Source organism: Branchiostoma floridae, chromosome 15 (assembly GCF_000003815.2).
Source record: "Branchiostoma floridae strain S238N-H82 chromosome 15, Bfl_VNyyK, whole genome shotgun sequence".
NCBI lineage: Eukaryota > Metazoa > Chordata > Leptocardii > Amphioxiformes > Branchiostomatidae > Branchiostoma > Branchiostoma floridae.
The window spans coordinates 7,939,803-7,955,130 of NC_049993.1; the positions used below are offsets into that span (position 1 = coordinate 7,939,803).

The 15,328-nt window shown below is 39.6% G+C and overlaps 1 protein-coding gene across 1 annotated transcript; it reads left to right on the top strand.

The window, feature by feature from the left end:
• The first annotated feature begins 398 nt into the window (after positions 1-398).
• On the top strand, positions 399-15,069 carry LOC118431392 (slit homolog 2 protein-like). Its single transcript, XM_035842585.1, has 18 exons — positions 399-541; positions 752-880; positions 1,485-1,613; positions 2,021-2,173; positions 2,700-2,816; positions 3,912-4,027; positions 4,362-4,509; positions 4,976-5,095; positions 8,076-8,234; positions 8,750-8,908; positions 9,354-9,431; positions 9,740-9,910; positions 10,243-10,377; positions 10,925-11,062; positions 11,458-11,583; positions 12,566-12,687; positions 14,369-14,495; positions 14,894-15,069. Exons 3-18 carry the CDS (start codon positions 1,544-1,546, stop codon positions 15,016-15,018), a joined length of 2,064 nt encoding a protein of 687 aa, XP_035698478.1. The 5' UTR covers positions 399-541; positions 752-880; positions 1,485-1,543; the 3' UTR covers positions 15,019-15,069.
• The last annotated feature ends 259 nt before the right edge of the window (positions 15,070-15,328 follow it).

Sequence of the window (15,328 nt, forward strand, 5' to 3'; positions counted from 1 at the left end):
TCAACGCTGGTTTGGCCTCAGGGGTCCAGAGTTGGTGCATGAGGATTGACTGAAAGGATGGCAGTAAAATGCATAGACAGAAGTAACGCTAGTTCACCTTAATCCGTGGGGTAACCTAGATTCGTTGTTGTTAAAAAAACTGGGTATTTAGAGATTTCAGGTCAACGTCATGGAATTCAAATGTCAAGATTTTAAAAACATTGCAACGTGAAACAAACATCCATCGACATAATGATCCCCAAATACCCTATTTTATATACAATGGATATAGGTTACCCTACAGATAAAGGCGAACGTTAGTAAGAAATTCACAAAACCTTCAAAAATTCTAGAAAGTATGAAATCTATGATTTCTTGTTCACAAAGCCACCCTAACTGATTAATGTTCTCTTTCAACCAGTCTGTGACAGGTCTCATAAGTTTGGGTCAACATGTCAGTTAGCATGTAATGATGGCTCCTGTGAAGGGAAGCTGCTGTGTCCGGCTGACCCGTTTGGCTGCACCTGTGGTCCAAAATACACAGGTGTCAGGTGCAGAGATGGTAAGATTATGCTACATTGTTTTATTGGATGTTGTTAGATTTGAGAAAATGAGGCGTTTCATGATCATTTGTCAAATTAGTATCGCTTGCAAACTCGCGGTAAACTTGGCGGTATTATGATAATAGATGTTAGGCATGCATTCAAATCTGCTTGTGGTCCGTTATACACTAGACATGATACTCCTGAACACTCCTTTATGTTTCTGCCAGCCTGCCCAGATGGAACGTTTGGACCAGGCTGTACCGGGACGTGCCACTGTAAAGGGGGGTGTAACAGTGCCACTGGGGTGTGTGATCAACAGGGCTGTGCCGCAGGATGGTCAGGGCCAAACTGTCAAGGTACGGGTCTCATCTTGTCGATACCCTGTTCCCTAGTACAATTTTTTTTACTCAATGCAAAGCGCTTGTCGACAAGCTTTTGGTTAGTCTTCTGACCCTTCTCTAGTTGAAAATGACACAAAGGCTAATAGTGTGTCTTGTGATGTCTGATAAAAAATGCCCGGCAGTCAGCAGGGTTGGACAAGTCCACTAGCCCGATTGTCCAGGGCAAGTGTAAGTGCTGATTGGGCAAGTGAATGTCCTACCCCGCTTGTCCGATTGGTCAAGTAAGATTTTTCCATGAGAGAGATTTTGATATACTTAAGTCATCAATCATTGGTCAACACAGAAAAATAGAGCCAACAATAAAAGAATTCTACTGATGGAAATGTCTGGTCAAGTGAAAAGTTAGTTTGGGCAAGTAAATTTTCTATGTACTTGGCCTATAGGACAAGTGGATTATTATTATAGAAAACTTGTCCAACCCTCAGTCAGTATAAGTTCGTCTCTATTAAGGGATGGTCAATGAACTCTGATGTAGATGGCCATTTTTTTCTCCTCTTTAAAGATGATCCTGTTCAGTGTACAGTAAACTTAATTTTCTCTATTTTGATTTTACTTTCAGTGGTCTCCACTAATGCTGTGAACTTTTTTGCGACCCCTGAGCAAGACAGATGGCTCAACATGTACACTGCAGCAAGGCATAACAATGTGGACAGTGCACGATGTGCCAAGTACTGCCTACAAGGCACAGGTAGGTTTGAAGATTCTGAAGTAACTTCCATACATGTATATTCAACAAGTTAGAATAAAATGTTCTGGTGTGGCATGCATTCAGCTAAGCAATGAATACATCTGATGATTTTCTGGCTATAAAGTTATTTCTTTACAATATGAAATAAAAACAAAATTGTAGGAAACACTGGTCTTACTTGTGCATAGTTGAATGAGGAAATATAGAACATGAGGTATCGAAACCATAAGTTCTCCTGTAGTGCCAAGAAAGACCAACAATAGGCCAAAAATCTGATCATACCTAATACATACAATACATACTACAAAGGCTACCAAAACATAAATGTTCTTGGTGATGATAATAAGAGAGTTGATTCAAATTTATTTAAACCTGATTCAAAATGTTTTTGCCTTTTTCATTATCAGGCCTTGCTAGAGGACTTACATGCAGGTCATTTGACATGTACAATCCCGGGGGCTCCTTGCCCTTGCAATGTCGGCTAAACACAGAGAATAAGGATGTGGCAGGGAGCCCTGGTCTGTCTGTCAACAATGGTGGAAGCTACTACCAGAGAGAAGGTGAGAAGTGGATAGATTTTGGTGATCTTAGGATGAATAATGGATACTGACTGGGACTATTATGGATAAACTAAACTTTAACTGGGACATTTTAAAGTATTTTGTAAAAGCTATCATGGTATTACATTATCAATTACAAGACAGTTGGTATAATCTACCAAGGAAAGGGCATGTATAAGAGACAAATCAGGTAAGAATAAACCTTGTTGTATGTCCTTCCTTACCAGTCAGAATGCTCTTGGAGTTCACAGTTTCTTGGGTTTAACCTGGTGTGGTCTTCCCATAACCATTAGCCTGCTAAGGAAGGGTACCAGATTTGTTTTGGTTGCAGGACTAGGAAACAGGGAGATTTTTAATGGCATTTTGTTTAGATATTAGATCTAATTTTTGAGAGTTCTGAAGAGCACATGCTGTCACTTTTTACTTTTTCAATGTAGTGACTTTTGTAGGTTCCAAAATATCCATTCATATAAGATGCCAAAGTAATGAAAAAAATGCTAACATTCATGTGTTCAAATCTCTCCAGACTTTAGTGCCTGCTCATCCCTGCCATGTGCCAATGGCGCCACCTGTCTGGATAGAGCGGACCTGCGGTACACTTGCATCTGTGGCCCTGGATGGACGGGAACAAAATGTGACTTAGGTATAGATTTTGTACTTATTTACAGCAAAGTTTAAATCTAACAGTTTCTACAGAACATTAGTATTGCCTCAAAATGTTAGAAATATATGCCCAGGTTGCAGATACTAGTGGAGGGGCTATTCAAAGACTATACCAAGAGTTTAGAGATAGAAAATCAGCACCAAGTTAATACATCATTCAAATAGTTCAAGTGAGACATAGCCAATCAGCACCAAGGAGAGATGCCATACAAAGAGTTTAAATGAGAGATATCCAATCAGCACCAAGGAGAGGCATCATCCCAAGAGTTTCGATGAGAGATAGCCAATCAGCACCAAGGAAAGGCATCATCCCAAGAGTTTAAATGAGAGGTAACCAATCAGCACTAAGGAGAGGTACCATACTAAGAGTTTAAATGAGAGCTAGCCAATCAGCACCAAGGAGAGACATCCTCCCAAGAGTTTAAATGAGAAATAGCCAATCAGCACTAAGGAGAGATACTATATTATAGAGTTTAAATGAGAGATAGCCAATCAGCACCAAGGAGAGACATCATCCCAAGAGTTTAAATGAGAAATAGCCAATCAGCACCAAGGAGAGATAGCATGCAGGTGTTTTAAGTGAGACATAGCCAATCAGCACCAAGGAGAGGCATCATACCAAGAGTTTAAATGAGAAATAGCCAATCAGCACTAAGGAGAGATACCATACTAAGAGTTTAGATGACAGATAGCCAATCAGCACTAAGGAGAGACACCATCCCAAGAGTTTAAATGAGAGATAGCCAATCAGTACCGAGGAGAGATACCATACTAAGAGTTAAAATGAGAGATAGCCAATCAGCACTAAGGAGAGATACCATCCCAAAAGTTTAAATGAGGGATAGCCAATCAGTACCGAGGAGAGATACAGTACTAAGAGTTTAAGTGAGGGACAGTCTATCAGAGACAAGAAGAGAGACCATGCCAAGAGTTTGAAAGATAGATATGCATAATGGCACTATTTATATATGCATATTGCCTAATACTATCTTCTGATTCAGAGATTTGATAATTGTAAGAAAATGTTGTAGGAACAAGCAAATCTAAAACTTACAGTTTCAACTGTCTTTTTCAGCATCCAGCGACCCTCTTGACTACTTTGCAAAGTACAGCAGTTCTAACCTTGATGAGAACGATGCTGAAACCATCACAGGAATTTCCCACTCAGACTGTGCAACACGCTGCCTACAGGTGAGACCATTTTAGCCTTCTCAGGGCTTAAAATACCACCTGCATGTGCAGGTTAGTACAGATGCATTCATTGGAACTGTGATTTCATTTATGATGTTTACCTACACCCATATGTTAATGAAGGTTAGAAATCCAGGTAATAAGATATGCTAAAAAGCAGTTACTGAAGCAACTGGATATGATATTGGAAACGGTCAGACATTTTAGACAACCATCCGGTGTCTTTCACCAGGAACTACCATCCAGTGTCTTTTGTCCTCCATCCATATACTAACAAAATTCCTTCAAATGACATTGAAGCAAACCGTAGATGAGACCCATACTTCTGTTCCAGGGCACTGAAACTGTCTCCAGAGGCAGCTGCAAGTCTTTTGACTACCGCATCTCGGAGCAGAAATGTTACCTCAGCACCGCGAGCAAGGACACCAACCCTCAGCAGTTCCGTCAGGGAAATGCTGACCTGGAGTACTACCAAATGGAAGGTATGGCTAGTGCAGTTGTGACCACACTTAAAAACAACTTTTAGAACCTGACGTCTGAATAGTGTGTTCAATTACGGTAACATTGAAATTGAAAGAATTGCACATTCAGTTTATTGATAGGAAAAAAGTAATCAATGCAAGACCAATCTCAATAAGTTAGAAACATTAGAGTTGTCATAATCATAACAATATGCAAATACAACTCAATCTATACAACAAGATAAAAAACAGAGATTTACTTCTGGATGTTTCAAAAACTCTATGATGATAATTGTTATTTGTAGTAGTAGTGATTACACAAAGTGTCTGAAATCTTGAATTTATTGAATTTACCCAGAATTAAGCAATAAGTCATGGTATATTGTAAATAAGAACATTCCAGTGTTTTATAAGCTAAGGTGCCAATAATACTCCTATGAATGATTCTTTTCCTTTGAATGATGTTTATCCTCCTGTTTGTGCCCAGGCTCCGGACCCTGCTCCAGCCTGCCCTGCCAGCTCCCCCAGCGCTGTCAGACTGCAGACACTGACTCTGGTTACAGGTGCTTCTGCCCTAATGGACGACTGGGACCCAGCTGTGATGTTGGTAAGGATACTGTTTATGTAAAATGGGATTGTGCAGTCATTCGGGGCTGTCACCAGCTTTAAGTCCTTTCCACTTAGTGTTTCCAATGATACTTTTTGGACAGCAGCACGGATCAAAAGTATTTTCATGTAATGAAGCTCAGAGTTTTGTCCTGATGGCATGAAAATTGTGTCCATCTCTGCAAGCACATTTTTCTTCCCCGAGACAGAGGAATAAGTCCAGGAGACTGGAGCCAAGCAGTCGGTACAAGGCCAAGGTTTTGAAGGCTTGTGGGCTGTATTGGAGAGGATAACAGTAATTGTCAGAAAGAGAGTTTCATGGTTTAACTGTCTATGAAAAGATTCTATTTCAGCTGTAGATTTTGAATGACTTTGGTATTTTGATATGCTTTATGTTCTTTTTAAATAGAGTAGAGTAGAGTAGAGTTTTTCAGTCCGGTAGGAGTATCCACTCCAGTTTGGCCTGCTCTTCAATTCGGAATACTCAGGATACTGTCATTTCCGGACGTAAGGGATGGTCCAGTGCCCTGTAGTTGTATACGACAGGATGGTCTTTCATATGTTTGTCGAATCTTGCTTTAAAACCGTTCACAGTTGGTGCCATCACTACTTCCTCTGGGAGATTGTTCCACCAGCTGACAACCCGATTTGTATAGGAGTATAGCCGTGTATTTGTTTTCGCCATGGATCTTTTTAATTTCAACTGGTGACCTCTTGTTCTTGTTTCTACAGACAAGTGGACTAAACATGGAGTATCGTATAGTCCTCTCATGTATTTGAAGGTGTTTATTAAGTCGCCTCTTAGTCTTCTATATACCAATGTGGGGAGGTGAAGACTCCTAAGCCTCTCAGGGTAGGGTAGATCCGCCAGACCCGGTACTCTTTTGGTTGCCCTTTTTTGCTCTTTCTCAATTTCAGTAGCCAGTGACCATAGGTGAGGAGACCATACACTTGCTCCATACTCTAGATGAGGACGGATGATAGACTTGTACAGGGTTAAAAACATACATTTGTCCATAAACTCAAATGTTCTCCATACCAGTCCCATTATCTGATTAGCTTTCCTTGTTATGGTAAGGATGTTTTTGTTAAAACCCAGGTCCTTGTCTACAATAATTCCGAGGTCTTTCTCTTCCTCCGTGAATTCTAGAGACAGAGGCAAGGGATTTGCTTCGTCTTTCATTTTGTATGAGAAGTCTGGGTGTCCCCCGCCAATTCTGATTACGGTGCATTTATCTGGGTGAAATTGGAGTTGCCACCTTGAAGCCCATAACTGTAGACTGTCCAGGTCTTGTTGTAGTGTTTCACAGTCACACCTGTTTGGTACTGTTCGGTAGATTTTTGTGTCGTCCGCAAACAATTTTAAGTGACAGGTAACTGCATTAGGCATATCATTCACGAATATTGTGAATAACACCGGTCCAAGAACACTCCCTTGCGGGACTCCACTGTGTACCTCCGACCACCGTGAGTGACTATCGTTGACACACACCCTTTGTTTTCTATTTTCGAGAAACGAGGCTATCCATTTGAGAAGGCTCCCCTTGATCCCGTAACTTTCTACTTTCCTCAAAAGCCTTTGTATGGGAACTGAGTCGAAGGCCTTGCGGAAATCCATGTAGATTACATCCACAGGTATACCTTGGTCTAGCCAGGTCGTCCAGCTTTCCAAACATTCCAGGATTTGTGTTACTGTGGATCTTCCAGGGAGGAACCCATGCTGTTGTCGTGTAAAAAGTTCATTCCTTCTCATGTGTTTTATAATCTCATCCCTAATTATACCCTCCAGAACTTTGCCAACCACGGAAGTTAGACACACGGGTCTATAGTTGCCTGGAGTTTTTCTACAGCCTTTCTTGAAGAGTGGAGTAATGTTTCCAATTTTCCAGTCTGTTGGCACCTCTCCCTCGTTCAGTGACTTTTGAAAGAGAATGTACAGAGGTGGAGCAAGCGTTCCAGCAAGCTCTTTTAGGACTCTAGGGTGAATTTGGTCTGGTCCCATGGACTTGTTGGGGTTGAGGTTCTCTAGACGTTTTTGAATATCTTCGATGTTTAGTTCAATGCCTTTCAGCTCCTGTTTGTATGTTGACTCTTCAGGTTGTGGTATACACCTTGTGTCTTCTTTAGTAAAAGTACTAACGAAGAATTTGTTTAGTATTTCTGCTTTTTTAGTATTTCCGCTTTCTCATCTCCATCCTTCAGGTCTGGGATGTTATGTCTTGTTTTTGACTTTTTATTTACGTATTTCCAAAATAGCTTTGTATTCCCTTTAATATTTCTGGCGATCTCCTTTTCATGTTTCTTGACCGCTTTTCTTGCTGCCCACCGTGCTTGGTTACGCAGTTTTGTGTATTTAACATAGTTAACATGACTTCTTGTGTGGATGTATCTCTTCCAGGCTTTTTGTTTAGTTTGTTTGTTGTCTCTTTGTCTTTCCATGAAAGTCTTCTTCTTCTCTGTGTTGTATTAACTTTGGGTATGTTTTTGTCTGAAGATTTCCTTACTGTTTCTGACAATACTTTCCAACACTCGTTTGTATCTAAATCTTCTAACATTGTGTCCCAGTCTCTCTCCAAATCTTCTCTCATGTCATCATAGTGCCCCTTGTGGTATAAGCGGAATTCCCTGCCGTTTTGGCTCCTTTCCACATAGCACTTATATGACCATTCCAGCATGATGTGGTCGCTTTTCCCAACAGGTGGCCTCGGAGTGACCGTATCTATCATATGCATCTCGTTTGTAAGTATCAGGTCTAACACATTGCTGTTCTGGTTAGCCTGGTGTCTTGTTGCAAAGTCTACATGTTGAAAGAGGTACACATCTCTTATTGCCTCTAAATAGCAAGACTTGTTTGCATATTTTCTCCTTTTCCTCAGTCAAGTACCGAAAGCATGAAGATCATGGTTTTATCAAGACTTTGTGAGAAGTTGTCGCACTGTTGACTGTAGACTGGTTTTACATTTTAAAAACGTTGTACACAGATGCCCAGGTGGACGTCGGCATCGAGAGTAAGAATTACCTGGTGGACACCAGCGATGTGCAGATGTACTGTCGCACCACCCACGGGAGTATCGTACAGAACAACATCAACAACGTGAACTTCCCCATTATACGTGAAAGGAGAGGCAAAATAGATATAGGTAAGGTTTAACCTGATCCTTTAGCATATACATTAACAGTATTTGGATGTTCCCAATTCTCCTTAAATGTATTTAGAAATTTTGGCCATCAATTTTGTTGGCCAACTAGTGGAATGGCCGACGGAGCAGTCTGCCTCAACACTTCAAACGACCTCAAACAACCTCAAATGACCTCAAATGCCTCTAATATGCAGTATACATGGTAAACAACCTTATGTGGCGCTCTGGATACATATTTTATCCATTTATGAATGAAAACAGTACAATAAAAGCATATATAGCACAACTCTATCATTGTCAACTTTCAATACTTGTACACTAAGTGATTTTCAGCCTCAAATTGCTTCAATCTTGAAAACAATCTGTCAGTGATTAACTCCAAGTAACTGGTAACGTGTTTAATACTTAGGACTTGCTGCATTTTCTATTGTGAATGTAGATGTTATAATGTGACTAAAACAATATAGGAATATCAAAGTCAAATGGTGCAATAAATACATGGTTTAACAACCCAGGAAACCCTCTCACGACGTCCGGCAACTATCGAAAGATCTACAACTACGGGGTCTACCTGATTGAGCCTGCAGGAGACCTCCGTGTGGGAGCCTTCTCCTGTCAAGTTCAGCAAGGACAACAAGTCAGGAAGGTTGTCACATTGAACATGAACAAGAACGGTATGACATTATGATGTTATATGTTCTTTTTTTGATATTCATTTCATTTCAAGACTAAATGTGCTGCACTGTCAACTTACAAAAAATTATTTCTGAGAAGGCCCCACCCCATGATTACAGGACAAGACATGTTACATTGTACATTGTTAGTTGGAGAGAGATGTTAATGTTATTGATATTCAATGGAACAAACAAAATCTGATACATGTATGTTGAAACAAAATTGTTGTTCAAAACGCACAGACTTAGCAGTTCCATGGTCAAAATCAATAAAGGTCAAAAGTTGAAGTGGAGGTCCCGAGGTACACATCTCAAGGATTTATTTCAGCAGGTAGTCCGTTGTAGGTTGGAAAAGTGTATGCATGCAACATGTGGTACTTAAGTTGCTCAACCCTAGACCATGCGAGCTAATAAAAGTAAAAATTTCCAACTCTTTCTATTTCAGCTAAGATCCGACCAAATGTCATCACTCAGACTGTCAGCGTAGGCGAGAGGGTTACACTGTCAGTGAACACAGATGAAGGTGTTTGTTTGTTTATTTATTTATTTGTTTAATTACATCTCCAAGTATATTCACTACTCTATATAGAGTTCTCCTACATACAATATAGTCTGAAAATACAATGAATTGTCAGAATAAATAAAATGAATAAATAGAAATGATGATTTTAACTATCTATCATAGATATAACCAATCGTTATGCATTTATTTTCTTGGAATTAGACATGTAATCATTGCAATGGCATTCATGTCAAGTATCACATTTTATGGAAAACAAAAATTAGTGATGTAAACTATCATGATTTGAATTCTTTGTCATCCACCGACAGATGTTACTGGCCAGCTGACTTGGCATCGGGATGGAGATTTGGTAACAGGAGTCCAGACCAAAGACTACACCATCGACTCTGTCAGACAAGCAAATGTCGGAGTGTATGAGGTCTTCCAGCAAGCCAAATACCATTCCTATGAGCATGCCTTCATGAGACTACTTGTTAGAGGTAAGGACTTTACTTACATGGAGTACTTATAACATGATTAGAATGTGTATAATTATAGTAAGATATGACCAAATGCAAGTCACTATATCAACTGAATGAATCTCTAACACCTATAGAACTCTGTCTGACAACCTTGGATACTTGGATACTTGATTGAAGTAAGGAAACACAGCTATGTTGGACAGGCTGGCCATTTAACATCACAAGACAAGACAATACAATCAACTACATATCATAGATAGAAAATAGCCCTCCTCTTCCAAAAACATACAAATCACAAGTCTGAACCAATATGTGTTTTCTATACTGTACCCTGTTGTTTTGTGTTGTAGGCTGTACCAAGGACAGATGGGGTCCTCCTGACTGCCTAGGGTTTTGTCCCTTTTGTCAGAATGGTGGAGTCTGTGATGACGCCACCGGAGTCTGTGTCTGTGCTCCTGGCTTCAGAGGTGTCAACTGTGAAAAAGGTAAGTGTAACTGCTCCAGTTGTCTTTGCTGCCATGCAATTAAAATGTATGTTAGCCTCCTTTGCAGCCGTAATTTGTTGGGTGTGGGAGTTGTTGCAGATTTGCTATTTTTAACAATCACGACTAGGTTTTTATGCCAGGAAGGTCTTGTGACTGCCTGAAAGAAGGCTGAAAGGAGGCTGCAATTATATGTGCTACAAGTCCCCAGACAGATCTGACAAGTCATATTGATTCATAATTAGCATTTAAAAATATATTACAACTCTAGCAGAGACTTTCTGTATAATATCATAGTGCGGAAACCCAGATTCCATAGGTTTGAATCTCAAAACCCCTAAGACTTGGACAGTACTTGAGCCTCTTACAGTTCAGGTATCAGGTTGTAGTTTTATCACATCATGGGTAGGTAGAGCTCTGGAGCTGTGTCCCACGAAATTCACCTGGCATTACGCCCAACCAACTCGATGAATCTTCTGTCAGAACTTTGGTATGATAGTTGAATATTGTATTTTATTTATTGAATATCTCTGTTCTGTTGATTCTATAGCCTGTCCTACAGGTTTCTTTGGTCCCACGTGCCAATCCCGCTGTACGTTTGCCAACTGCCGTGAGAAGCTGATCTGCCTGCCAGACCCTTACGGCTGCTCCTGTGCTGCCGGGTTCAAAGGCCTGGACTGTAACCAAGGTTTGTAAAACAGATTAGTTAAAAGTTATGTAAAATAAGGTTAAAGTTAGGTAAAAATCTTGCTACATCTTTTTATGTGTGCAGTATTAAGGGGCAGTAAGCATCTGTAGTGCTTGTACTGTTTCAGAAACAAGCTGCTCTATGCACAAAATGGTGTAGGAAAGACTTGAACTTAATCTACTAACAGGTGTAATGACTTACAAGAATGAAGGCAAGTGATATTAAAAATGGATCTAATTGTCTGCACTACAAGACAATTAGGTTCAGTTGTAATATCCCTTGCCTTCTTATAAACCATGTACTCTAATCTAAGATGAAGACCTAAATCATCAAATTTTCATGTTGTCTTCTATTTCAGCTGATTCCTTGTAAACAAAAATCTGTTTGTATTGTAGTATGTGATGCAGGTACTTTCGGTCCTGGCTGTGCTTTGACTTGTAACTGTCAGAGTGGAGGCTGCAATAGTATGACAGGCATCTGTGGATGTAAAGCAGGATGGTCTGGAGATTCATGCCAGATGGGTGAGTTTCAGGTCTTGTCAGTTACTCTACAACTTCTGTGGTTAAAGCATCAACAGTGCTGCAGGTCTTACAAGCAAAGTGAATTGGTCTAGCTGAAACAAAATTGGACAAATTCCATATTTTGTGATTTCTGATAAAATCACCAGTCCTTTTGTGTTGTCTTATTCTATTGCGTAAACATGTACTCTAAAACTTCTGTTAGCTTTAAATTTCTTCACGATTTTTATCACAAGCAATACATAGTGATCACAGCTGATTTGATGATTCATTCAGTTTTTGCTTGTTTTCTTTAATTTCGTTGCTTACAAGCAAACTTGCAGTAGTACCACAACAAGCAGTTAGATGGTTTATGCCATGTATGTTAAGAAAAGCCAGATATCAAATAGTTGTGTTACTGCACTGTTCTCCCAAATTATTAGATGTAGGAGAATACATGAGCACATTTGGTGTTTTGTCTATCAGCTAAATGTCATAATGTTCATGTCCTTGGTGCTGAACTTGATGATATGGTTCAATTACAGAAAAATAGTTGGCTGGAATAATTTTTCTTGTCTAAAAGATGTAAAAGAAATATTTTAGGTGAATGCAGCTCTTAACTGATTGTACAAGTTGAGGAATTTGGAAAAAATGATTCCATCTATATGTAGAAGTAGTTAATTTCCATTATGAAGAACATTTTCTATATGTGAGCAGACTATTTGCTAAAAATGACATCTTTTGAAATCAAATCCTTATCTTGTTGTAAGTTGACTTAAGATGCTTACCATCTGTATTCTATTTCAAATAACACACAGCAACAATTTGTCAACTCTTATCAGTATCTATCACATATGTACATCTATTGATCAAGAGTGCGAATTGAAAGTTACTGTAACAATGCATGTTGCTTTCTTTTATTGCATAAATTCTATTCCATTTGCTGCTGTAAAAATTGTCTAGTCTTATCAAAACCTAAACATGAATCTCTGCATGTTCCCAACAGCCTCCAACAGTCCACAGGAGTACTTCAGCAAGCAAGACGAGAAGTTCTTGCTGAACAGCTCACCTGAAGGGTCCATTACTGCCTCCTTAGAGGAGTGTGCTAGGCGATGTGTCAATGCACAGGTATGTCTCAGTCACAGATGATGAGATGAGACTGTATCTGTGAGTCCTGCACTAAATGTTCTTCATGACAAAGAAGAACATTGTGTACATATCACATACTAGTACCTGAGAGTAGAGGAATTTTCTACAGATGTTTAATGTGTATTCACAAAGCTTCTAGGGCTGTGCCATTTGGCCCGCCTTCTGTTTACGTAAGAAATTTTAGCTGACAAATATAATGTACACATTGCTCAGGGAATGGTATGCATATTTTAACAAAGAGGCATTGCAGCTTCTCACTGCAGCAACATCTACAGAACTACAGTCAAACCTGTATTAGCGGCCACCTTTGCATACCGGCCACCTGCCCATAATGGCCACTTTTTGTCGGTCCCTTGGATTCGTAAAGATTAAGAAATAGGCTTAGCGGCCACCTGTCCAACGCGGCCACGGCCACACGATTTCCGGTCCTGCAGGTACAAAAACACTGCCAATTACGGCCATGCGGGCAGCTGATCTATGTTTCGGCACGCGTTCGGCCATATACAGTGGCCGTGTCGTCACCCTACGTTGGATTTAAAACCTCTTTGACTTATTTTCAAAACAAAACTTCGTAAACTGGCGCTACCCATACCCGCTGACAAACGAGGTCATACAAGGTCAATAGACGACACCACTATTACGGAGGTAAATTTTGTTAAAGTTACGTTCTAATACACTATCGCTTAGGTTAATTTACATCACAAAAACTTTCTAAATAAATTGTTACAAAGACAAAATGATATGAACTTCAGACTATGATGGATTTTATTCTTACATTTATTAAGAGATAAGTCTAAAATGACGAGACTTTTCTTGTGAGTACCACATTAGCATAATGGGCGAATCTGACGTGTGAACGTGAGCGGGAACACACGGACGGCGAAGTATCAAAGGATACAAGACGAAAGATCAAAGAAATATGACGATACCGGTCTCTTCAGACAATATCAACTGTAGAACATTTAAAACTTTTTATAGCTTTTGTTTTCTTAATACATATAGTGTAAAAATCATTGCAGTACATGTACAGTACTGTATTATGTGAATAAAGATCAGTGGGTACTAAAACCATGTTTAACTTATTGCTTGTGGTCAATTAATTAGCATATTCTCTATAGTGGCCACCTCTCTATAGTGGCCAATTTTGACCAGTCCCTTGAGTGGCCGCTATAGACAGGTTTGACTGTAGTTAGTGCATGACCCTAAAGGCCCCTTCACACGAGAACAAGAATAAGCTGGAATGCCGTCAGAATGAACATTCTTATCTCATTTGATGGAGAACTAAAACGGCAAGCCACTTCAAATCCTGCCAGAGTGTGGCCAAAAGAATATCTGGAATGCAGTGAGAATTTCTAGAATACACTACAAATTCCCAGGAAAGAAAATAATTTTCATTCTGACGACATGTTGGCTCATTCCTTCTCGTGTGAAGGGGATATAAAGTCCATTTGGAATTCCCACTCGAATGACCCCGACTGTGGCACGAATTTTGCAAATACTTCATTCCGGCTGATTATGCTTCATTCCTGCTAATTCGGTTTCAGTGTGAAGGCCCTATTAACAAGGTAACAGGAGAACCAAAGCAAATGGTAGCACAGATGAATATCTCTTGGTTTTTGTGAAAAGAACTTTGTTGACGGTTGATTATCTTCTGTCCCAGGATTTGGAGTGTAAGTCTATCAACTACCAACGAGACGAAAATCGCTGCTGGCTGAACAACAAGAATGATGATGATGATGCAAGTTTGCTGCAGCCCATGGGTGGAAGGAACTACTATAGGAGAGAGGGTAAGTGCTTCCTTATTGTGTACATAGATCAATTCAATTTCCTTCATTTTATTCATTATCAACATGAATATATCATTGAGTCTGGGGACTGGGCACAGGGGACTGTAAGTTTCTTGTTAAGTTTCCTCTGTTGCCAGCACTGTGAGTGATCTGTTTTTGAGTGAGTTTGCCCTTACACCCTTACATGTAAGTTACAGCATCCTTGTCTTCTTCAGTGAGCATGGAAGAGCAAATCCAATGAGAAAGGCAAAAAAGTTATTGTCATTCAAGTTAGAAATGTTGCAGAAGACAGCACCTTCCAAGAAATGAACAGAAATGTTGGCTCTTTTTTGTAAAAAAAAAACAACTTATAACATAACTGTTATGTATATCACCAGCACTTCTTTTGTGATTTTCAGACTTCAGTGAGTGTTCTAAGGTTCCCTGTCTGAATCAAGGAGCTTGCTCTGTGTCAGAAACATCTCCAAGATACACCTGTGCCTGCGCACCTGGATTCACTGGAAGCACCTGTGCAGATGGTTAGGAGTCTATATTACAACTATGTTTTTGTGAAAACTCTGTGCTCTGGAATTGTCCATCATGTGATCAATGTAAATGTACAATGGATTCTGTTTACTAGCTTCACATATAATAGATTGCCATTTGTAACTTCATTATTATATCAAACTTAACTAACTTAGAAATTGGGTTATTGTGATTGAAAGGTTCACATAGTATCTTTTAGTAACTGTATGTCTGTGCAGATTAGTCATCCAGGATGTAGACAAAACATGTAGTTAAATCAATCCTTTATAATTGCTGGATATGTATATACAAAATTTATTAAGATTTAT

Excerpts from the sequence above, each read along its gene's own strand:
- LOC118431392 (XM_035842585.1), top strand. The coding sequence starts at position 1,544 with ATGTACACTGCAGCAAGGCATAACAATGTGGACAGTGCACGATGTGCC. Across the intron at positions 2,817-3,911 it reads GGGAACAAAATGTGACTTAG|CATCCAGCGACCCTCTTGAC; the intron begins GTATAGATTTTG and ends TGTCTTTTTCAG. Across the intron at positions 10,378-10,924 it reads AGGTGTCAACTGTGAAAAAG|CCTGTCCTACAGGTTTCTTT; the intron begins GTAAGTGTAACT and ends TTGATTCTATAG.